This window comes from Plutella xylostella, chromosome 3 (genome assembly GCF_932276165.1).
Source record: "Plutella xylostella chromosome 3, ilPluXylo3.1, whole genome shotgun sequence".
In the NCBI taxonomy this organism is placed as follows: Eukaryota; Metazoa; Arthropoda; class Insecta; order Lepidoptera; family Plutellidae; genus Plutella; species Plutella xylostella.
In genome coordinates this window covers 7,532,849-7,559,685 of record NC_063983.1, presented here as the reverse complement: position 1 = coordinate 7,559,685, position 26,837 = coordinate 7,532,849, and the positions used below count along the sequence as shown (strand labels likewise).

Sequence of the window (26,837 nt, the reverse complement as noted above, 5' to 3'; positions counted from 1 at the left end):
CTTGTTGCATTCTCCTTTCTATAGCATGACGACCGAATGGCGTAGTGGTTAGTGACCCTGACTACCGAGCCGATGGTCCCGGGTTCGATTCCCGGCTGGGGCAGATATTTGTTTAAACACAGATATTTGTTCTCGGGTCTATATGTGCCCGTAAAATGGCAATAGGCCCGCCCCCTATTACATTGGGACTAACATAACACTCTGGCGAAAAGTGAGTGCAGCAATGCACCTCTGCCTACCCCGCAAGGGAGTACATTAGTACAAGGCGTGAGTGCGTGTTTTTTTTTTTTTTAGCATGATAGTACTTTGGTTCGTTCGTTTTTTTGTGAAACTAGAGTTACCCTCCTGGATCCATGTTTCAGTAATATCTAAGTAATACGAGGAAATGATGTTTTTACTAGTATTACTGTTCATTATGGACAGATTGGGCCTTTTAGATATTTATTGACTTGAGTAGTCGTATTAGTATGTTATCTGTTGTGCAAGGATACCAGAAATAAATGACTGTTCATCATACACCCGCGACAAATGAAAAAGTTCCGATGACCTATGGGATGTCAATAAATCGGAGATGGAAATGTTTACTGCCAGTTTCAATAACTCTATACGATTTTGACAGGTTGCGACTTTAATGTAGGGTCAAAATAGTATGAAAGTAACTACCAGTCAGATTTATTGAAATTAGCAGTTGTTAGTGTTTTACTACAGGAATGATGCTATTATTACGGTCAATTCCAACTCTTGCAAAGGAACAAATAAAACTATTCAAAGTAGAAAAGTTAGTTTTTTCCATACATTTTACTTGGAACATTTAATTACCATTATTATTATGTATGTACCTAGTAATGTGTTTTCATATTTTTTTAATTTTCTTATGAATTAACTCTAATCACAGAGGTTATTAAGTACCCAATTAGAATTACCGTTTGCTTTATGAAAAAAGTAGACGCCTTACATAAGTAAATTGATTTAAATAATTTCAGTTTCTGGAATACATACACGTTTTACTTTTTAGTTTGAATAATAAGCTGATGACTTGCATATACGATTAATTAAGTACCTACTATTTATTAAGGCAGGTACTTTTAAAAAACTTTTGATGTGGTGTTATATAGTCTTATGTACGGAGTAGAAGTTAATGTAAAAAACTCTTTCAAAAGTAAGTTTTTTTTTTAAGTTGGCCTTACACTTCACCAAAAGTAGAAGATCTCATCCTTACTTTGGAATACATTTAAGTGAATTGACTGCCTTTTTTCGGTTTGAGAATCTTACTCTATTAAAGTTTTAATAGCACTATTTTATTCCATTTAATTTTATAAAGATTTAAGTATATGTAACGTGATTAAGTTCTAAAAGGAATATAAATTTTCCACGGAAAACAAATCATAAACGATTATTGCTTTGTGTTCTGTAGCTTTGTAAGTTCTCTAACTACCTATAATAATAAAGAACTACATAATTATTCTTAGTTCTTAGTAAAGCATCGTACAAAGTAAGCTCATTAAATTAAACAAAGCCATGCGAATACAAGTTACATTGACTTATTTATTGCTTACGCTTTTGCTCGGTCGCGTTATTAGATTTATCGGGGTTCCATGATGACATTATACTTGGTTCCCAACTTATTTAATAATATCTTACCTTGGTTCTAAATCTCAGATATAATGATAATAAACAATTTCGTAAATATTGAAAGACTATAGCGATTTTGATGAACATTATTTATTTATAGATAAAAGTTACCTATCAAAAAAAATTGTACCTATAAGAAATTTTAAAAGATGTAGGTAGTACTCTAGTTACCTATACAAACCAAACATAATAACATCCTTCATTCAAGGTCAGCCCCCGTATTTTGTAACTTTTTGAGAGTTAGCAACCGGTGATAATTGGTATCAACTTAGAGACTTATTAACCGAAAACACCAAAAATCTTAGTGAAAGAAATATGCAAGAAGCCTACCAATATATCCTTACATTCAACATAAACGTTTGTGAAATCAGATAAGTCAGTAAAAAGTTATTAATTAATAATGCTCTAAGTTGTCAGCCATTTTATACCAACCAATCCCACTCGGAGTTACATAATACGGGGGCTGGAATTAAAATCACGTGTATTACCAGTAAGTATAGCATATAATTATAGAGGGTGCATGGTGCAAAATTATAATATTAAGTAGAAAGTTTTGATTGGATTCCTAGTTTAGTTGAGTTAGTCAGAACATGAAATGTTATTGTTCTGAGTGTTATCCGTTCAAAAACAATATTTTTACTTTTGTTATCCTTTTATCCCAAGCGTGGGATCGAGCCATATGTATTCAACCAATCTGTTTGTTTTAACGATAGGGAAGCACGCCCGGCAACATTCAACAAAGTGTATTGCGAAAAGCTGTCAACATAACTCATAAAAGCAACTTTTTGCGGAAAAGCTTTACTCTTAAAGTTATAAGGTGCTTTTGTTCCAACCTGTGTACATTTTAGGCCACTTTATATTCTATTTTACGGTGGATTTTCAAAGTTGCGAGTTCACATTAAATCTTTTTTAAGTACCTACTTATCATGTCAGTATGAAATAAAATCACTATATGTACCTACTACTGAATAAATTATCTACATATGAATTCGACATAATGATGTATCGTGTAATGTTGGTTGAAAAACGAACGAGCAATATTAAAGCTGATTAGGTATTTATTTTGCTTTGTGTATCTTCTGATGCTACCCACTGTTCTTATCTACTCGTACACACACCTCAATTCTTGATACATACACTGAAGAGCAATGAAAATGTTCAAGTGACAGCACCAAATTACTTCTAAACGGAAAAGGCTAGGTTAAAGTCGCAACATTGAAGTACATTTTAACAGCAACAAGGTCAGTATTTTGAAAATTGAAATTATACATTCCTTGTCAGTGTATTTAGAACTGAATCACACAGTTACAGGATCACATATTCCTAGGCAGCCATAATCCATGACATTTACCAAGCTACAAACTTGGTCACCACCTGGGGGCACGGCGGCGTTGCTCTAAGTAATCGAATCCCAAACACCGAGGCCAAAGGTATCTTATACACGATGTACCTAAAAGGGTTATAGGAATGAAAGTAGGTCAAACATTCCGCCAAACTGAGACTAATAAAGAGTTCGTTTTATTATTCACAACTTTCCAAATTATCATTACCTAACCGTCGTGAAATTATGATAAAAGTTGTATAGATACCTAAGCTACATTTATGTAGATTTAAAAAAGTTGATATTTGAGAAGCCATAAACATTATTATGAGAAATTCGTATGAAAATAGAGCTTTAAACTCTATTAATAATCGTTTCAAAATTTATAACCTTTCTTATCATAGTCATTCTCTAGAAATAGTCGTAACACCCACCGTTTCCATTCTTTTGCTCCCATTTATTAAAAGTTGGCATCCTTTAAACTTATCTAAGATCCACTTTGACCTTACGGTGCTGTGATTATTGAAATGCGAATTTAACGAGTTTACCGATGTCAATAACGGAACCGTGTGGCGGCCGCTGAATTTTAGTATAGCTTCATAGCTGTGGTTTCGATTAATTAATATTTTTCAATTGAAGCAACGATATCATACGGTTACTTACGGCACGTCGGGCTCACCTTCTCTATATCGAGCTTGTACAGCTGAGGCTCGAGGGCTCGAGACGAGGATGTTAGACGTTATTATAACGGCCAGCTTCAGCGCGCCCAAATAGGGAGCTAAAATTTATCTTCTGCGCATTGTTCTAGTAACTTCGTTCATAGTGGTGAGTACATGGCTCCTCGTCGGGGGCGTCCGCGACCACGCGGCCACCACCCAGGTGTGGAGTCGAATCGATACTAATAATCTATACTATTCGATATTATGAATCGATACTTTTAATCGATACTATTAATTCGATTACTCAATATTGTCAATCGAAACAACGATTACATACAGTTACCTACGGCGCTCGGGCTCACCTTCTCTATATCGAGCTTGTATAGCTGCTCGTGATAAGGATGATACGATGGACGAATAATGTCTTCTTCTTGTACTAGTTGCTTTATTCACAGTAGTGAGTAGACGCCTTACCTTCTCTATGTCGAGCTTGTACAGCTGCGGCTCCTCGTCGGCGTCGCCCTCCAGCTCGCTGAGCGGCAGCAGCACGTGGCCCAGCAGCTGCCGGCCGCCCACTCCCCCCGCGCCCACCACTCACAGCGAGAGTGATACTATGAGTCGATACTATGCATCGATGCTATTAATCGATACTATGAATCTATACTATGAATCGATGCTAGGAATCGATACGATTAATCGATACTATTACTCGATAGTACTAATCGATACTATTTGATACTATGAATCGATACTATTCATCGATACTATTAATCGATACTATTAATCGATACTATTAATCGATACTATTAATCGATACTATTAATCGATACTATTAATCGATTATTCGATACTATTAATCGAAATAATTAATCAATACCATTAATCGATACTATTAATCGAAATAATTAATCGATATCATAATCGATACTATTTATTCGAAACCATCATCGAAACAACGATTACACACGGTTACCTACGGCACTCGGGCTTACCTTCTCTATATCGAGCTTGTACAGCTGCGGCTCCTCGTCGGCGTCGCCCTCCAGCTCGCTGAGCGGCAGCAGCACGTGGCCCAGCAGCTGCCGGCCCGCGCCCACTCGACCCGCGTCTATCACTGACAGCTTAAGGGTTAAGCATTCCAGTTTGCCCGCTGGTACCTGCGGAGTGGGTTGGGATTTAGAATGGGTTTGGTGGAAGGATTAAGTGGTTGGTGCAAAGGTGTTGTGTTATTCGTTTGTGTGTGAGAAGGGTTTTGTGATTAGGTTGATGCCTGGCGTAAGTTTTAGGAGAAAATTTGGCATACGTTTTAATAGTTTTTCATAACTTTTGACTATTACTGTAACTGTGGTAATAATGTGGAAACAAGAAAGAGACATGGACATAAATGAAATATTTAATGAAACATAGCAAGGGCGTTACAGGTACCCATTCACAATGAATTATTAATCATGATACACAACAGTTTGACTTTCGAGTTGACCTCCATCCGCAAACAAGGATTCATCGAACCGCAGTGATGTATCGAGGAAGTTATTGCATATAATGTAGTTATACGAAAGTTCAGTAAAGGAGTGTTAACTGTGTTAACAATATATTAGCGCCATCTATAAATTAGAAGGTTTAACTACTTAGTTTCCTATGTAAACACAGCGTTATCTCGCAGGCTACTTGCATAGATCGATTATTAAGCATTACTACACTATTAAGTTCCTATACATCCTGCTAGATGGCGCAGTGTCGGGGGTGGTGGTAGCATATAAGCCGCTACAGGCGGAGTCTCGGCCTCTTTCCACGGGACCTCGCTGTACAAGCAACAATAAACTAGTATCCAGTATTACCAACACGCGGTTTCCTTCACATCCACGAGTCATCCCCTTCAAGGAGCTAGTTTCACGAAACTGATTGGCTACTCCGAACCTATCTTCTCAAGTTGTTTACAGTGACAAGTGCAAGCGTGCAATAGTCGATTGCAGGAACCAGCTTCGTTACTGCTAGTGCTTTTCAATCCAACACAGTTACATCAATTCGATCTAGGAGCCCTCTTCGAAAAATAAACTTTGACAAAATTTAAAAAAACGTACGATGTTTACCTGGTTAGCTTGCAGAGTCTATCCAGGTTTTGAAATTAGCTGTATTTCTTGAGTCATTTCTTATTGAAAAACTGCCTACTTTACAGATATAAAAACGGAAACCTATTTATCTCATCAAGGCATCACATCACTCAACACAATTCCAATATTCCCAACAACGTTTTCGTTTTGACGTACGCAAGTCACTACATTATTTCGGAGGTCCCAATTCATTGACGTTGTTATCAGGTAGCACAAATGTGTAGGGCGGGCGCTCAATCAATCGACAGGCATCAATTATACGAAATAGGATCGAGTGGGCCCCAACCTGTATAAAACAATTGGAGCTGCCATGTGATGTGAATGTGAAAGCGTGATACAAGGGCCTATTATGTTCAGTCAGCTTCATAGATATAGGTACACTTTTGTACCTTGTCAAACGAACAAACTGCCTATTCATTCAAACATTGTCAGTTTTTGAGTTTGCCAAGGTACAAAGTACGCGTCCTCGTGAGCTTCGGATTTGCTTTTAAAACCTTAATTGTGGAAATTCCGATATAAGATGTAAAATATAGCACTCATCAATTTTGCATTTTAATATTCAAAGTTTTTTTATCGCTTCTGTCGTTTTTAGTTACAAATACTTACTAAAACATATATTTTGAGAGTTTGACTGAATCCTCCTCCATTTCCCGTAAAAATACGCGGTGGATAGCTCTACTCAGACTAGTCAGAATACATAATAATCCCGCAATTATAGCTGTCTGGTTTCATTGTTTGAACGAACAGTATAAATTGACAGGTTTTGGCTAAGGCATTTTATTTAACATATCAGTGTGTTAGAGATGTCCTAACACTTAATAAATAGGTACCTACTCCTCTGTATTCAATCCTAACTAATATTATAAATGCGAAAGTAACTGTGTCTGTCTGTCTGTCTGTCTGTCTGTCTGTTACTCTTTCACGCCAAAACTACTAAACGGATTTGAATGAAATTTGGTATATATATGGTCTAGACCCTGGGAAAGAACATAGGCTACTTTTTATCCCGGTATTCCCACGGGAAAACTTTTTAAGGCGAAGCGAAGCGCGCGGGAACAGCTAGTATAATATACATTACATATAATTTTATTGTTATAAATAAATTTAAAACTGAAATTATATTATAATTCAAATTCACTGTTTTATATGTTTCCACCTGGTTTAAACCGATATAACATAGGTAACCTATTCATAACATATATAATATAATTATAGCCTGCAGTTAAAATAGTAAACAACAATGTGTAAAATTGTACAAAGCTTTTCATAGATGTTTAATTCCACATGAAAGAACCGTGTGTTTCAATCACCGCTATATTTTAGGGATCCGCACGATTACGCTTGCAAACCTTCACCAATAGTTAGTGACTTAAATTATGAGTTCCCTGTACATTAAACCGAAATAAATGTATGTTCAAAAATGTGCGGCGCTATTTGAAATCAAATCTTTGATAGAATTACCCCTTTATACATAAGTACATTAACCTAAAGATTCACTCAGGATAAAAATGCAATAATTTTAGATACCGGTCCAAGAATTATAATATTTGAAGGTGGGAAGATTGAAAATCAATCTAATTAGGTACTGATTCCTTTTTGTATGGTAGCTTAATTTTACTTTGAAAAATATCAGTAGTCTTCGTCGTGTTTGTAAGTAATTCGCTGCGGTCGTAATTATCGGATTTATAGTGCATTGGAACTATATATTTTGTTAACTGAATTATAAACAATGTGAATTTTGTGAGTGAACATCAAGATTCCCCGGATTTCACCTTCGAGGGGGCCCCACGCCGAGTCCTAGAATTTCGCCTCGCCTACGCCTACGTGAGCATATTCTATTCTATTCTCTGTGGGGGTGTAAGTACCTGCATCTGGCTCTCTCGAGTGGAACCTTTGTGAATGTCCCAAGGTCTAAACTTCCTTCCTAAGCTTGGACCATTTCCCACCACGCTGGTCCACTGCGGGTTGGTGGGTTCACATATTATCTAGACGAGCTAAAATGCTACGTGTTATGCTTCATCATATTTATCTTTATCTTATTTTCTATCTTTTTCTTTCATTTTATTTCTTATGAATTAAAGAAAAAGACCTCACCACCCGATGCCGGTTCACACTTCACCAATTATTTCTTCTACACAGTTTGTCTCAATATCAAACAAAAACAAAAGCGCTTATGCGAACTTGTGGAATGAAAACGGCGATTTGTTCTAGCATAAAAATAAAAACGCTTACTTGGTAGACAAAAGTTTCATCGTAGAATGGATTGCATGACTTCTTCTTTTGTTTGGTTTGAAGCACTCGCCGTTCATCCGGTAACAACTGGATCCTGGGAAGGGGCAAAACATTATTTTATTTACGTTAAGTACCTGTAAGATAAATAGTTTTAAGTATACTTATGAGAAAGTTTGTTTATTCATGTAGGGGTACTTAAAATACCTAGGTAAGTATGGAATCAAATCTGCAATATACTAAGTCATGACATGCTACAATATAGCGTTGTAGCCAGTTCAGAAGAAATGAAGAGCAAATGATGATAGGTACCAATGTATGGAAGCTGGGACCATCACCAATAGAAATGAGTGATACGTCGTTGAAAAGGTATTTTTTTGCTGAATATGAATAATGGAAGCGCTAGTCCTGATTTACTGTCCAATTAGAATAATCGTACCTTGAAAGTTTTTATATTTTATTTCTGTAATTTTAATATTTTTGTTATTTTTTACCCGACTGCCGAAGGAGGAGGGTAATGCTTTTCGATTGTATGTTTGTATGTAGGTATATATGTATGTATGTATGTATGTCTGTTTCTTTGTTCCCTCCTGTAGCCTAAACGGCTTGATAGATTTTGATGTATGAGATATCGTTAGAAGCGTATTAATTGCACGATGGTTATAGGCTATGTGATGTTACATTAAAATATATAAAGCCCCTCAAGAGGACATAAAGTGATTAACGAAAAAATAATATTTTTCCAACTATGCCGTGATGGGTATCAAATGAAAGGGCTTGATTAGGACATTACAAAAATATGCATATTGTAGGTATTTAAATTACAACACCAAAATTATTTAATTAAAAAATGTTCATAAACTAAAACCGGACTACTGACATAAAATTTCATAAAATAAAAACGACTAAAAAGTTACAAATAAAAAAATATAATTATAAACAAACAAAAAACCCGACTGCACGCTAAAAAGATGAAAACAAGCCCCAGTGTTAATGGAAAATATCCCAGGCGGGGACCGACTTGACCGCCACAAGGTACCTATCTAAGTAACATTCAGCTAAATGGTGAACCCTCTGCTGGTCCCCGCCTGCGATACTTTCCATTAACACTGGGGCTTGTTTTCATCTTTTTAGCGTGCAGTCGGGTTTTTTTTTGTTTATAATTATTCACATTCATTTTTAATTTTTATAACAAAATTATCATCATTCATTATAATATTATATTTGTTTAATATCTCAGTTAATATAACCAGTTCAAAGTAATTTCTCCCATTTTAATAATACGTGTTTACGTGTATTATGCCCTAACTGCCATCAGGAGAGAGAGTGCAATGCCATAGAAAAATACTTCCTTCCGACGAATATATTTCAAAATGGACAACTTATACGGATTTGTCGTCATAATATTTTTTTGCTCACTTGAAAAGAGCTATCCAACGATGTATGACTCACCTTTATTGGACATAGGTCCCAAAACGCCCATTGTCATTTACTAAAAGTTGATTTTTAATTATTTTTTAATATTTTATAAATTTATAACAGTGCTAAATTAAGATTTCACTTTAAAACTCTCCCAAGAAAAAGAGCCGTTCTTCGATGCGAGAGTAGGTTGCTTGTTAAAATATTGACGTTCATACTCTTTGTTATATAAATAAATATACTTTCGATAAATAAAACCACTATTAGAGATTTAGTTCACGTAAATGTGGACAAGAAGATTCCTCAGAATCATCACCAATTCACACTTCTACTTCTGATAGCATCATGACATTAATGATAAGGTCTTTGCTGTCTCCACGGCGACCAAGTTAGTGATAAATTGTGTAAACTCGTCCAAAAACTAGAAGTCAGGTTTCCAACTACTAACGAAGGCTTTATTGTTGATCAAAGACTATAACACGGCTTAATACAAAAGTTGCAAATTGACATTTTATTGTGTCTATCTGACCTTTTTTTTGCTACAAAGGTAACTCTTCGATTGAGACATCCAATTATTTTGTGACACAAATTCATGTTATATTTAATTTCCCGTTAAAAGACATAACATAGTTATTCGTTAAGGTATATAGTTAAATGATTAAGTTTTAGTTGCTTTCTCCATTAATAAGTACTACTTACCCAATTTACATGCATTACAACTTAATATAAATTAATTAAACCAGCAAAACACTACGCGAAATGTCGGCAATTTACATAATGCAAAATCTCTGTTCACCTCAAAAACCACAACACAAAACCCACCTTTCACCCACACAAGAGAGTGTAAATTAATTAAAACGATCTAGGTACTGACTGAAGCCTCCGTTGTGGAGCTGGCTTCAGTGATCGTAACTGATTATTAAAGTTAAGCAACACATGACACGGTCACTCATTAGATGGGGGACCGATTTCAAAAGGTCCTTTTCTGTGCGCTTCCGTGTTTCGGATGGCACGTTAAACCCGGTTGCTTCCTTTACTGGATGGAGACCCGTGCTCCAGCAGTTGAGACGTGATGGGCTGTGAGGAGGATGATGATGATACTCACTTGACATAAGGGTCACAGGCGTTGGCGAGCGCGGGCGTCCTCGACGGCAGATGCTTGGCCTTCAGGATGTGGACTTGCAGCCGCTCCGTCCCTGCCTCGTACTTCAGTGTGAACCAGACGCGACCCTTGGAGGACAAATAGAATGCATTCGTAATATAGAAATATGACAAATGACAACAACAACAAATACAGTCGGGTTACCACCACCAAACATTAGCAATACTTAAGCAGCGTCGTTCGCTTGTCAAATCTGACGTAACTTGTACGGATCTAACAGATGTTTGACAAGTGATGGTACGGTAGCAAAAAACAGTACAATATAAAATTCTCTGAACTCTTCATATAAATGGTTGTTGTCCAGAGTTTTACAAAATCACCAACTCTGCATTTACTGTAGTCAGTTAAGGCAACAGAACTGTCAACAAAAATTATATTTCTTATACTTTTTTAAAGTATCTACTGAAGTTGTAGCACGTTTTATCATCATTCATCATCATCATCATCTCTTGATCTCATCTTAAGTAATATAAGTAACTCTGTAGCCCTAGATAATTTAAGTAAAGTTGATAATTTGCACCCAAGTCTTCTTATACAAGTTCCTTTAACTGATGTGCAATATCTTAAATCTAATGTTAGTTCTAACCTTAATTACTACAAGGCTGACTATGAGAGCATTAATTTAGAATTAAGTTCTATAGATTGGGATAGCTTACTTTTAAGTTGTGATAATGTTAATTCTATGGTAATATTACTTAACGATACGTTACATTCAATTATCAAAGAATTTGTACCTAAACGGAGCAGAAAGATGTCAAAGTATCCTCCTTGGTTTACTAAAACACTGATTCGGGTTCTCTCTGAGCAAAACAAGATTCGTATTAGATATTATAAATACAAAAACCCTAGAGATAAACTGGAATACGATATTCTACGTAATAGATGTCACAAACTTATGAATACATGCTATAGAGATTACAAAAATAGACTTAAATCTGAAATGAAGACTCAGCCAAAAGCCTTTTGGAGATTTATCAAAGATAAACGAAAAGGTTCCTCAGCAATACCGGCTGAGATGCATTTAAATAGTGAAACTGCATGTAATGCACATGATATAACTAATCTTTTCGCAACTCATTTCTCCAATATATATAACAAAAATATTGCCAATAATATCCCTCTCCTGAGTAATAGTTCTTCACACATTACAAATAACATACATATTTTCATCACCGAGAAAGAAATCAATAAACATATACGAAAGTTAAACGTTTACCAGAGCGCTGGTACGGATGGCATACACCCTCTCTTTGTTAATCGCTGTGCAAAATATCTAACCTACCCTCTCTTTATTATTTTCAATCGCTCATTACAAGACGGACAGTTTCCAAATCCTTGGAAGAGAGCTAGAATTACTCCTATCCATAAGAAAGGTGATTTATCTGTGGTATCTAACTATAGACCAATCTCTATTCTTCCATGTTTCTCCAAGCTATTTGAATCCATAATTTGTCCCATTGTTACTAGAAAATTAGAAAACATATTAAGTACATCTCAGCACGGCTTCAGAAAAGGGCGCTCAGTCGGGTCTAACTTGGGTACACTACATAATTCCGAATATATATTACTTTTTTACGAATATGAAAATAACGATTTTTAAAATTTCGAATTTCATAGTTCCGAATAATTCACAATCCCGAATTTTAAGTTTCCGAATAACGAAAATCACGAATAGTTTATAAACGAAATTTCAAACAACACATTAATTAAAATGACGAAAGTCAATTTTCCGAATATTATTATTTCGATGTTTCAAAAGTACGATTTTTTATTATATCGAATTGTTAAAATTACGAATCCCGAAGTTTTAATACTCCGAAAATACAAATTCCCGATTGTTTCTTAGTTAACAAGAAATGGTTATATGAATAATGCAGCATAATGCGTATAAAAACAATATTTTTTAAGCTATATTATGTGAAACGCTCCGCTCCGCTCCGCTCCGCTCCGCTCCGCTCCGCTTCGCTGCGCTCCGCTTTGTTTTTCGATATCTATGTGCACCTAACACGCTCCTCCTCGCTTTGCTCGTCGTCGCACCTATCTTTAGGTTTAGGTCCTAAGGTTTTTAAGTTTAAACACCATAAAAATCCTAGCAATTGTTTTGCTCTAAATTTGAAACGCTCCGCTCCGCTTCGCTGCGCTCCGCTTTGTTTTTCGATATCTATGTGCACCTAACACGCTCCTCCTCGCTTGGTCGTCGTCGCACCTATCTTTAGGTTTAGGTCCTAAGGTTTTTAAGTTTAAACACCATAAAAATCCTAGCAATTGTTTTGCTCTATATTTGAAACGCTCCGCTCCGCTTCGCTGCGCTCCGCTTTGTTTTTCGATATCTATGTGCACCTAACACGCTCCTCCTCGCTTTGCTCGTCGTCGCACCTATCTTTTGGTTTTGGTTCTAAAGTTTTAAAGACGTTTATGTTTTTTTGTCAAAATCACGAATTATCATATTTCCGATCGGGATTTGACTTTTTCGTGATTATAATAAATCGGTATTTTATTTTTCGTATATTAAAGTAATCGTATTTTTTAACATTCGTATATTTAACAATCGTAATAACAATATTCGTGATTATAATATTCGAAATTATAATTTTCGTGATTATTATAATTCGGTATTTTAAAAAATCGGTATTGCAATATTTCGTAAATTACATATTCGGGGTTATCAAATTCGGAAAAAAGTTTTTCGGAATATTTGGGTGTTCCCGTCTAACTAAGTCACCTATATAAATGAACTGTCCCATAAAGTAGATACTGGTCACCAAATTGACGCAATATACATAGACTTTGCCAGCGCATTCGATAAAGTAAACCATTCATTACTGATAAAGAAGCTTGCATCTGTAGGTATTAATGATTGGCTACTTCAATGGTTTACTTCTTACTTAGGAAATAGAGAACAATTTGTTTCTGTCAATGGACACGAGTCTTGAACTTTTTATGCAGAATCAGGGGTTCCCCAGGGTTCGCACTTAGGACCTATTCTTTTTTTAGTTTTCATTAACGACCTTACTCACCAAATTAAACATAGTAATCAATATCTTTTTGCTGATGATCTTAAAATCTATAGAACAATCACATCTTCTCAGGATAGTACTCTTCTTCAAAATGACCTCAATAATATTTTAAATTGGTGTCATTCCAATGATATGTCTATTAATGCTCAAAAATGCTTTCATATAAAATTTACTCGTAAACGAAATCCTTTTAACAACAATTATCTTCTTGGGACCGATATAGTCACTGAAGTATCTGAAATTCGAGATCTTGGCATAATCATTGACTCCAAACTAAAATTTTCATCCCACATCGACCATATTATCAAGAAGGCTGCACAAATGCTTGGATTTATTAAACGCAATAGCAAAGAATTTAAGTCCGAGACCAAAATCTTATTATTTAATTCCCTAGTGCGGAGTCACCTGGAATTCTCTTCTTCTGCTTGGAACCCCTCCTACACAATACATTCACAACGAATCGAAAGCATACAGAGATCTTTCACTCGCCATCTTGCCTTTATATCCCGTAATATTTCCCACAGATCTCCTTATGAGCACCGACTAAAATTCTTTAAAATGACTTCTTTACGAAATAGACGTGAAACGCATGACTTAATATTTCTTTATAAAACTTTAAATAATTTATTAGACTGTCCTGATATTCTTGCATCTATCTCTTTCCCAATCCCATATCACCTTCCAAGATATCCCATAAAGAAACTTCTCAGTGGACCCCAAGCTCGCACGAATGTTGGATCCCACTCTCCAATCAATAGGTTATGTGATCTTTATAACATGTATAATAATAAATTAAACATTGACATCTTTCACGACTCCTTTAATATCTTTAAGAAAAAAATATGCCAGAAATAATTGCTATAATAGTTATATTTTTTCCTTCAATTTGTTTTGCTACAAATTATTTTAATGTTTGTTATATTGTTTATTTCCATCTTTAATATTCTGTTGTTTTTAAGATAATTTCTTTAAAAAGGATGTGTACGCCTATTAATGGTTTTCGCAACGAAATTGTTACCTATTAATTTATCTTTGTATTTTGTGTTGTGTAAACTGCTGGCGTTCCATATTTTATAAATAAATAAATAAATCATCATTATCAGCCCGTATCTGCCCACTGCTGGGTATAAGCCTCTTCCCTATCACGCCATCCCTTCCGGCCCTGTGCGAGTCTAGTCCAGTGTCTACCGGCCACCTTAACAATGTCATCAGTCCATCGGGCCGGCGGTCTGCCTATTCCTCGTTTGCCAGTTCTTGGCCACCACTCTGTGACTGCCCCACGTTTACGTGCACGTTTTATGATCCACATAAAAAATCAGTACGTAGTTTTTATAAAAAGTTATGAACTCCTAAATATTTACGAAATCTTTTCTCATAAATATATTTATGTTGAATACTTTTTAAATATTCATTGAAAGCTTGTTCTGACTTATAATATTCAGGAGTATCTAACATAATCAAGTTACTGTGTTGGATACCGATAAAAATGCTGAATATCCAACATACTTGTTGATCAGAGAGGGTGTAAATAATCCCGTCAGCGTGTTTGAAGCTATCTCATGTTACGCTCGTATAATGGTTCATTGATTTATATAACCAATACGATATAATATTATGCTATACATAAAACGAAAAAGTTGCAGTGCTAATAACACCGAATTACTCCTAAACGGAAAATGCTAAAAAACTTCTTCTTTTTAATTTTGTATGTTTTAACTTCTTATTTTACACACATTATAAATCTAACTATTTACGCTGCAGTTTTAGCATTATTAATACATAAATTATATTCCCTGTACAATACCTACGTTGAAATCTAAATTTATGGCTAATAAAATATAATTATTCTGAATCGCCCACCTGGACACTCTATTCATGGATATAAAACAGTCCAAACGCGATCGTAAAATAAACTTGACAGATAAATACACTCAGGAGCAATGAAACAGTTCCAGCGACTCTCTCTCTCTCTCTCAGCCTTCCGTAGTCCACTGTTGGACATAGGCCTCTCCTAACGATCGCCACCCCAAACGGTCACCCGCCATCTGCATCCAGCGGCTTCCCGCTACCTTCCGCAGATCATCAGACCAACGGGTTGGGGGGCGACCGACACGCCGTTTGCCGACACGGGGTCTCCACTCCAGAACCTTTCTACTCCAGCGGTCGTCGGCTCTGCGGGCTACGTGGCCAGCCCATTGCCATTTCAGCGTGCTAATCCTTTTGGCTATGTCGGTAACTTTAGTTCTCCTGCGGATTTCTTCATTACGAATCCTATCTCGCAGGGACACGCCTAACATAGCCCTTTCCATAGCACGCTGAGCAATTCTGAGCTTGTGGATAAGCCCTTTGGTGAAGCACCACGTCTCGGCTCCGTAAGTCATCACTGGCAACACGCACTGATTGAAAACTTTTGTTTTCAGACACTGAGGTATGTTTTCAGTGAAGATGTGTCGTAATTTCCCGAACGCTGCCCATCCGAGTTGGATTCTACGAGCGACAATAGCACCAAATTACTCCTAAACGGAAAAAGCTATGACGCCGTTTGCATTATTGAAGTAGGTACATTTTATAACAGCGCATCAGAATATTACCAATTACAAACTTAAATATTTTGTTCAAATCACAAATTTAATGTTTAAAAATAGGGGTTGTTTGATTTAGGAATTTTGTGAGTGGACATTCATTGGAAAGGATGAGTAAAGAAGTATAAAGGTAGTGTTCTTACTATGATTTCTGAATAGCTTTATATACCTATTTAATAGCTTTCTGATCAGGTTTCCTATCGCGAACTTGTTTTGGCAACGATTTTCGGGTTAAAATGTATTGAATGTAACACTAACTACTTCATAAATGTTGCTACGTTTTTTTTCGCGGTATGGCCCCAGACCAGAGTAGGAACTCTGCAGCATACAATAGTATGACTGGACTGAGCTCCTCAGGGAAATAAGTGGATAGTTTCAAAGCAGCCATATCATCGTCAGTTTACATAACACTTTACCTACAATGTTAGTTTCAGTATTCTCTTGCATGGGGGTTTGAAAGCTTATCGTTAGTTTTCTATTGTAAGAAAATATTGAATATTCCTATTTCATTTTATTATTATTATTAACAGAACCAAGATATTTCGGTAAAAATAACACCTATTCTTCATTGGCTACGCCTTTATAATACGTTTATTTACTAAACTTTAACATGCTCTAAAAACCTTTAACGAAAACACACACACTAAGAATAATATAATAAAAACTACCTAATTCTAAATAAATATTGCCAGCATTGAGTTGTGTCAGCTATAATTTAATATTCCATTAATATAAGCAACCTGTGATCCTCGTTACCTAACATAGATATAAATTACTTACCCTAACTTATCACACTTTGATTCTCATGAAATATTCAAATAATAAAAAACTTCTGGCAAATACCTATCGTACCGTAATAGCATTTACGTGCTACGAAAGCCTACGCGCTACGAAGGCCTACGGCGAACTACGGACCTACGAACGCGGCTACGAACTTTCGTAGCACTCACCGCCACGAATCATACTCATTTTATTATTGTAAATTATTGAAATTGGCATTGAATAACTTGTGAATAAGCTAAATGCAAAAGTGCTAAGAACAAAAAATTCACACCATAAACAATAAAAAGAAGCCACTAAACGAATACTGCATACAGTTATTAAAAATATATTATTATATAACTATCTTGAAGCAAACCAGTTAGATACTAATGAGGACGTGCCGTTAGTTTAGTAATTTAATTATTAGTATACTACTAACTAACCCGTGGGCGGTAATACTGTAAGCAAATATTGGTTAGAAATATTTCACGTCGTAGTTTGTGTTTGAAATAAAATTGTATAAATATGATGTTGGACAGGATTGTAACGAAGCTATTCATAGTCAAATGTTTGAAACTAACGAGCTTTTTGCAGAATATATTTTTTACCATTGCATTATTAATCAAATTTCCACATTCATAAAGCAAAATAAACATTTTATTGTAGGTTCATACTCAAATGAAAAACTAGTACTAATCTATAAAAGTGCACTAATAATAATCCACTCAAGAGCAATGAATAAGTTCCAGTGACATATGAAACATCAATGGCAGGTAGAACTTTATCATTGACCCTGAGTGTGTATAACATACATTTTATATACACTTACGACGTGTCCTTCAGGCCACATGTAGTCCTCGTCCAGGCAGTCTGACTTGTACAGCGAGGGGTCCAGCACGCCGAGGTCGGTTGTGTTCGCTGAAACAATACATACTTTATTAATAGAGCTATGACCGGAAACATTATTTTCGTATCTTGAACATAGTTAAAAGGATTTAAATGTGACCACTAAAAGGGTCAATTTCCTCAAATGTACCCGAAACTTGTATAAACCTTTAAACATTGATATAATTTTAATAAAATTTCAGCAAAAAATAAAATAAACTTATTTTGCAAACTACCTACGTGAACTGTAGATACACGAGTATAAAAACTTAGTTAAGACAAAACTATGCGATCCATATTTAGACACTTTGTTAGCAAATAAAATACTAACTTTTCAATCATTGAACTCTTGAGTCTAAATAAATCTTTTTATAAAATATACTTAATTTGACAAGCAACAGACAGATGGGCAACAAGTTTCAATGAAACGAAACAAGCAAAAAATAACCTTATTCAGTTGAGTTACACGTGGAAATACGGAAGTAAAGAAAATAAAAGTATGCTCGACAAACAACGGCTTGTTGTTTGAATATCAAGTTTATTTCGGATGAGTGAATAAGATATAAAAGGTTTATAACCTACTGTAGTTTTTTCTAAGGACCAAGATCTAAACTATAATCGCGTATTTGAATTAAATTTGGATCAAATTTAAAGATTTGTAGGTACTGTCGAATCTTAATTTATTTAAAAATTACCATGGAAAATTGGATTTAAGTTACGAGCTAATCATTCATTTAATTTTTTATTATTAACTAATTTTAAATTCTTTGCTGAATAATTTTAAATTGTAGTCTTGAGAACAAAAAATCCTGCGGATATGACGGTCTGCCTATGACAGTGGTCAAAGACAATATTGATGTTCTAGCAGCTCCGTTGGCCTATTTTTATAATGAGTGCATAAGGCTTGGTATATTTCCAGAACAACTCAAAATTGCAAGGATACTACCTATTTTTAAAAAAGGTTCCAAGAAAGATCCATCAAAATATAGACCAATCTCACTTTTACCTATACTTTCTAAAATTTTTGAAAAAATCCTTAAATCGAGACTACTAGTACATCTTAATATGAACAATGTTATTAGTGATAGACAGTTTGGTTACAGACGAAGCCTAGGAACAGTAGACGCTATAGAAACATTAGTAAATGATGTAGTACTAAAGCTTAACGACAAAAAGAAGGTAGCTGCCTTATTTCTCGACCTAAGCTCAGCTTTTGATCTAATAGACCATGAAATTCTACAAAAAAAATTAGAACATTACGGAGTACGAGGAAACACTTTAAAACTTTTCAAGTCTTACCTTCAGAACAGGAAACAATTTGTAGAGATCACCACCATAGATAATAACTCTGAGATGATCACAAAGTCAAAATTGATGAATGTCACTCGAGGAGTTCCGCAAGGCTCAGTCTTAGGACCCATACTTTTCATAGTGTTTACGAATGATCTGCTAGAGCATATGGGTCGGTCTATGCCGGATGCCAGGCTAGTCGTATATGCCGATGATACCAATGCTGTAGTTTCAGCCAACGACATAAAGACATTGGAATCTGATGTAAACAACATGCTATGCATTTTCTCAACATGGTTCAACATAAATAATCTTAAAATAAATACGACCAAAACAAGTGCTTTACTCTTTAAAACCACAGCAAGAGATAAAGATAAAATCAATATCATACTTAATGGAGACGAAGTACAAAATGCCAATGTCGTAAAATTTTTAGGAATTTATATTGATTCTTCATTGAACTGGAAGCATGAACTCAATGCATTGGAGAGCTCTATTAGTTCTGCATGCTATGCCCTACGAAGTCTCCGGGATGAAATAAGCGAAGAGCAGCTTAAGATGGTCTACTACGCATTGATAGAGTCTAAGTTGCGTTATAGCATAAAACTTTGGGGTCATAGCTATGAGTACAATGCAAACAAAGCATTTGTCTTACAAAAAAGGGCTATTCGCACAATTGCCCGTATACCACAAATGGAATCTTGTATGCCAGTTTTTAAGCGACTTGGCATATTGACTGTGCCGAGTTTGTATATTATGGTCCTTCTTACTGGTCTAGCCAAGAACATCCATTCAATAGAAACGAAGGAAGAGAAGGTCATACGTGAAAGTACAAGAAGAAAAGAGCTTCCAATCAAACTCACACCACATCTATTGGTGACGAAGCATTCAGCTCCATACCAGGCCATTGTATTTTTTAATAAATTGCCCCCATCCCTAAAATTGATGGTAACGAAAAGCTGCTTTAAAAGTGAACTAAAATCTCTTTTATTGGAAAAATGTCTATATGACTTGAATGATTTTTGACATGTTTCATGAACTTTTTTAATTTGTTTTGAAATTTTGAATTAATTTGTGACTTAAATTGTTATTTACATTATTTTCTCTTTTATTTCTGACATTGTTTTTAATTTTTTATTTGGACATTAATTATATTTATATATAGGTATATATTTATTATTAACTATGTAGGTTTTATATATTATTATATGTAGGTGTTTACATATCGTTTATACTTTATATTAATGTAGTTTATAAATATCTCTTATTTTCACACGCTACCCTTTTTCATTATTTCTATGTCCTTTCAATTTGGTTGTCTGGAAGAGATTACTTTTAGTAATAAGGCCGCCGTTTGTGCTATTTATTTTCTGTTCATGTTTGTAATACTGTTTCTTTTTGTGTGCAATAAAGAGTATTTTATCTTTATCTTTATCTTTATATTTACATTAATTTTATTAATAATTGAAATTTATTTTTACTTTTGTTTATGAGACCTTTTAATGCATGTGTGATAGACATAGTTTTTAATTTTTATTTGGACATTCATTTTATTAATAATTTAAATTTATTTTTACTTTTGTTTATCAGATCTTTTAATGCATGTGTGATAGGTAATTTATGTTTAGTTATAAGAATTTCAAATACACCTTGTGTTTATGAATAAATAAATGAAATGAATGAAATGAAATGATATCTTTGCTTTGTCGTTACCAATCAGACGAAGTTCCCCGAATATAGCCAACTATAATAATATGTGGGGACATCTCACACACGGCCATCCGAACCCAAGCTAGGCAGAGCCTGTATTATGGGTATCGGACAGCTGATATATCTACACAAATACATAGATAGATACATATTAATTATAAATATCTACACCCAAGACCCGAGTACAAATATCTGTCTTTAAACAAATTTTTGCCCCAGCCGGGAATCGAACCCGGGACCTTCGGTTTAGCAGTCAGGGTCAGTAACCACTACACCAGTCGGCTATGCGACTATGTAGGTTAGACTAGCAACTACCTTATTTTTACCTCGCAAAAGATTACTGGCTCCTCTTACAAGGAAAGTATATCTGGGATACTTAAGACTACCCCGGCTATTACAGTTCCCTTGGCACCCTCTGGATATAGAACCCTAGAAGCCTACTGAGCCTGTGGGCTTAACTGACTTCATTGCATTTTACAACAAAACTACGACTTTGTCGCATTGCATTAAAGTCAGTTATCGCATGAAAAAATCCTGAATTTTCAGCCTTGCAAAAGTGGCGTGTATATGAATACATGGAGCCTTTTCAACACAAGGACTCTTTTATTATGCTTCTTATTTTACAAAGAAAGTAAATTGAAGTTCTATGTCACCATTTAGTTGTAAATGCAATCTCAAAGGAGTTTCTTATCCTGGAAAATCTTAACTGAAAGTATTTAAATTCTACGCACGGCGACCTTTCAGGATAATACAAAATTTAAATCGAAAAGTTAGTGGTCCACGTGCGAATTCTCTAACTGCTGATTTAAAGACTACCTGCAAGTGGCTACAAGCATACATAGATCCAGATAAATTTAAATACTTACTTCATTTTGTGTCTACTATGACTATTTTAAATATACACATAAGAACTTAAATTTTATAGAGCTTAAGTTTCCTCAACGCCACTAAAGTAGCTCTACCAGATATGCGCTCTTCAAGTGAACTTGAAAGTCCACGTCATAGTTAAGAGTGTTTGTCCCACTAATTGCCCCTTCAACTCTCCGTGTTATATCCTACTGCCAATTAGCAAGACTGTAGTTGAACCAGGGGTCACTCTAGTTTACGAAAAATTAAGTTTCGGAGCGCTGCTGTTCTATCTGTGTGATGATGATGATGATGATGATAGTAATTAATTTAAAAAAATAGTTTATATATGTATTTATGTATGTAGGTATGTAATGTATTTATGTAATATCATGTATATTCTTTAGTACACTTGACCTCTTTGATCATAAATATCCTTCCACCCTAAGGTTGTCTTATAAAAATCGCTTTAAGCGATAAGGCCGCCATTTTTGTACGTATGTGTTAGTATTTAAGTTATGTAAATTTATTTCATGTGTGTGTGCAAATAAAGAATATTCTATCTATCTATATTTATTTATGTTGTATAGGTATATATTAATATTTCGGTGAGGTACTCAATCTTCTTCTTTCGTGTCAGTGAAATGCGATTTTTTATATTTGTCCAGACCAAAAAGAAGCAACTTTGATAGCATTCTGGTTGGCCTGGAGTAGGTCTTCCCGTGTGCAGGTGGAAGGGCACAGGGGACAGGAGAGGTACTCAATATAGAGTATATAGACCATCTTCTATCGTCAAAGCCTTAAGCCCTACCAATCACTTTTTCAACATCACCAAAGGTTAACTGGTAGAAAATTCTGCTAGTATTAAGTTCTCCTTTGTAAAAAATTACTTTTTGCAATAAATAATTCAATAATAATAATATTGCATCATGGTTGTATTTGGTTGTATACCAATATTTAAAAAAAAGCTCTCGATCGGTCGTTTTGCAAAGCTAGACTACAAACGGATACTGCTAACTCGATAGAAAACTTTCTATGCCCAGCAAGCCTTGTATAGGTAACTAAGATATAATATCTTAAAATAAAAATAATTTCCAAATCTGTTCAGCACAGCTTGCTTTAAAAAACCTTTTGCTACATAATAGAAAGAGATTTTAATTTTGTTCCTACAGCTTTTAATCCCAGTCCATTCCATCGGGAAAACTTAGGCGAATGTAAGCTCACGGGAAAACCCTAAAAGGCGATTCTCGTGTCATAAAGATGGTTCAAATGAAGATTACGATACTTTTAATGGAATTGTTGCCTCGAGATACAAAACGATTTCACAAAAAAATACAGCCTGAAGAAGTTTAAAAATTATCAAAATGATGAGCTGAGTGCCTTCTATGGCACGAATACCTACGTAATGCTGAGATTGCTAAAAGTCACAATATTATGAAATGAAAAGGTTAGAATTTACTATCTTATTTTTAGCCATCGCTGAGAGTTACGTAGGTATAATAAAAACCTAATCATAATCATTATTTTAAATATTTAGAAAAGTATATCTATAAAACTACATAATAATCATAATAATATTATCATAATAATTTAACTTTAAAATGAATTCCTTTGAATAATTAAAATACAGTCTTACAAGGCAAACACAAGTTCAAAGGCCATTAGGTTAATAAGGTTCTTGTTATGGATATAGTAACGTGGCTCGTTCCTTTATTATCTGTACAGGAAAATAACAGATTTATGTTAGCTACAACCCGCTGTTACGTGACTTGCAAAGGGGACATTTTCGTCACGTTCCCACAGTCGTATTCAATGTTGCTATATAAAAAGAACAAGGCATGTGACAGGTAGGAAAATAAAGGTTGAATATTCGTATTTATAGAGGAAATGAAGGCGACCGAATGGCGTAGTGGTTAGTGACCCTGACTACTGAGCCGAAGGTCCCGGGTTCGATTCCCGGCTGGGGCAGATATTTGTTTAAAACACAGATATTTGTTCTCGGGTCTTGGATGTGCCCGTAAAATGGCAATAGGCTCGCCCCCTATTACATTGAGACTAAACATAACACTGGCGAAAAGTGGGTGCAGCAATGCATCTCTGCCTACCCCGCAAGGGAGTACATTAGTACAAGGCGTGAGTGTGTGTGTGTGATGAAGGAGGTTCAGACTGGTTCAGATTTGGGAATTACTTCGAGACTTTCGAATTATCCAATTTAAATTGTACCTAGGTAGTATCAACTAAATCAAAAGATTGATATACGGTCGTCACGCACTGTCAGCGATTTTCGCTAATCCTTTCACCACGTTGACAAAACCTAGTCCTCCGATATGGATATGATAGAGAACATACTCAATATTATTAAGAAACGAAGTAATATATACTTATTTATAAATAGGTCTTCAATAGCTTTGGGTACGCCATCACATTATACAGTTTTAATTTGTTTCCTTCCTGAAACTAGCCAAGATTTCCACAGGGAACAATGTTACAGTCTTAGAACAGGTTCCACGAAAATTAAGAGTATCTCTCATGAATGGATTAGTATTCTCTTGTCTCTCTCTCTCGCTGTCATTAGAAATATGCTATTACTGTCTTTTAAACATATTTTCGGAAAGATATGTCGCATACTTTTGTCCAACATAATACTATAACCCATATGAAACATTGTGAAACATATACGGTCTTATTCATAAAAAAACCTTAAAGTAGGTTTACTGAGCTCAATAGTTACGGAACACATTAAGCCTATTTGAGGTTTCGTAAAAATCTCTATTCATAATAGTTCCGTAAACCTTCAATAACTAATAGATTTCACAGACCAAACATTTTGACATTTACCCTATTAAGTTGCCGGTCCGACGAAACCATAAACAAAAATAGCGAAAACTTTCATTCATTTATCAATCTCTATTATCTATGTTAGCCACGGCGCGGCACTTAAAAAAGTTTACGTTGGCTTAAAGGCGCAGTGGCCAAGCCAAAACCCACAAAAAAAAAAATTAAATTTTTACGTTACCATGGCAACTTATTTTCAGCAAATATTAACTCACAACAAATGTCAAATCGTCAATAAAGCAGAACAGCTGTTGACCGGCCGCCATGTTTTTGTACAAGAGGAGGCTTACGGAAGGTGTATAGTAGGGTCCAGCCAACTTTAGCATATCAAGGTTTTACGAATCAGTTGGAGAGTTCTTTAGCGCTATTGATCGTTTATGAATAAAGTTTTTTTGACATTTGCTTATAGCAGGCCTATAGGTCTCCCGTAACTTTTTAATTTTTATGAATAAGACCGATAGGCTCTAAGGAGTCAAAAGTCAGTGGAGAAGTAGAATATTCCACTTCATTTTTCAACAGCAAAATTTGAATCCTAACTAATATTATAAATGCGAAAGTAACTGTGTCTGTCTGTCTGTCTGTCTGTCTGTTACTCTTTCACGCCAAAACTACTGAACGGATTTGAATGAAATTTGGTATACATACGGTCTAGACCCTGGGAAAGAACATAGGCTACTTTTTATCCCGGAATTCCCACGGGAAAACTTTTTAAGGCGAAGCGAAGCGCGCGGGAACAGCTAGTTTTATATAAATTTTCTGCCCGTCGAATAAGGTCACATGTTTGCAACCTAAAACGGAAATGTCAACACGATATATTCTAGGCTTTAGTTAAAGTTTGTGAGCTAGACGTCTGTCTAGACTTGGTTTCAATAATACAAGATTTTATATAAATAATTAAATATGGTTTAAAGAACTTGGTATTACATGGATTTCACAACATTTTTACATGTTCTAGAATTTCTAGATGGTTTGGTATGGATTTAAAATAAACAAATAAATAAATTACTCATAGTAATAAGGCCACCAATTGTACCGTCTATGTTGTGAATATTCTATTGTAATTTCTGTGTTTGTGTGCAATAAAGAATTATCTATCTATATATCTATAAACCTTAACCTAGGTAATATTAAATATCTATGTTACATTATACGTGGGAAATACACTACTCCGTAAGAATAAATAGCAGCTACGCATATATTTAATTCTATAAAGTAATTTCTCACCCCTACCACAAAGTATCCTTTTAGTCCAACATAACATGGCTTTCGTATTACATGACAGAGATGAACTGAGTTCCCAGTGGTCCAGACACTTTTCGAATAGTTATTTTGGTTGGAGTCTATTTACACTCGGAAAAGGTTTTGTTTGACCTGTAGCCTACTGTCGGTAAATAACGAAAGATACAGACCCTTATTTCTATAGAGTTAAGAGGGATTGTGTAAATAACGCGCCGAATATCACTTTATCAAATAGACATCGATCGGGACAAAGGAAAAAAAAAGTTGAAGATATAGAATGGCAATAAGATATAGGGTCTGAAATTAGTACCTACATGCTTGCTATACAGGTAAACCTACTGCGTGTGCAGCATGTTATATCTAAGCCCAAAAATGAAATCAGAATGTCAAAATTCGCGGAAAAAAACATTTTCTATACATAGAAACTTTGTTGGTCACGTGACTTTGTACTATGTAGAATGAATTATTTTTTATCGCCTTTATACCCTTATTTCAACACCCTGTATACTAGAATACCTTGCCAAGGGTATCAATTCCCAAAGCTCGTATGAGGTATCATGTCGCTTCGCGCTAATTAATTTCGGTAGCATCGCGACGCTACTGTGAACTCCCAATCGAAAAAGAGGATGTTATAAATAAGATTGAATTTGGTGTCCCGGTATTTTTGGGTACGTGAATACGAATTAGATGAAGGGTTTCTATTAGATATTTTTCAGTCAAGTTTCATAAAAAATGTCTATAAAGGTTTTTGTGTTTAGTTTTACGGTTCATATTAAGCATATAAATTCAGTTCTTCAATTATTGATTTCCTTTGAATTCCTTGGATTTTAACAAAACCAGCCGACAGAAATTTGGTATAAAATATCTGGATATTTTGCTTAAACAATTTTATTGACATCTAGCTTGTATTACCATTTCACCGTAATTCTAGCTCGTAGGCATGTCTAGGGAGATGTAAATCTAATTTGACGCGCACTGCCATAAATCCTCCTGGAACGTTAAATAGAAATGAGATATGTTATCTATCGAATATCATACGTATCCTAACTATCCTAATCCTAACTAATATTATAAATGCGAAAGTAACTGTGTCTGTCTGTCTCTCTGTCTGTCTGTTACTCTTTCACGCCAAAACTAC

General features: G+C 35.2%; 1 protein-coding gene across 2 annotated transcripts in view; it reads right to left on the bottom strand.

Annotated features, from left to right (window-relative positions):
- Nucleotides 1-26,837, bottom strand: part of LOC105388118 (synaptotagmin-15) — a 115,835-nt gene that overhangs the window by 23,558 nt on the left and 65,440 nt on the right. For both annotated transcript variants that reach the window (XM_048624714.1, XM_048624708.1), the window contains exons 6-9: nt 17,724-17,812; nt 10,477-10,601; nt 7,956-8,049; nt 4,605-4,769 (exon numbers count right to left, since the gene is read on the bottom strand). In XM_048624714.1, the coding sequence (XP_048480671.1) occupies nt 4,605-4,769; nt 7,956-8,049; nt 10,477-10,601; nt 17,724-17,812 (473 nt within the window). The remainder of the gene's footprint in view (nt 1-4,604; nt 4,770-7,955; nt 8,050-10,476; nt 10,602-17,723; nt 17,813-26,837) is intronic.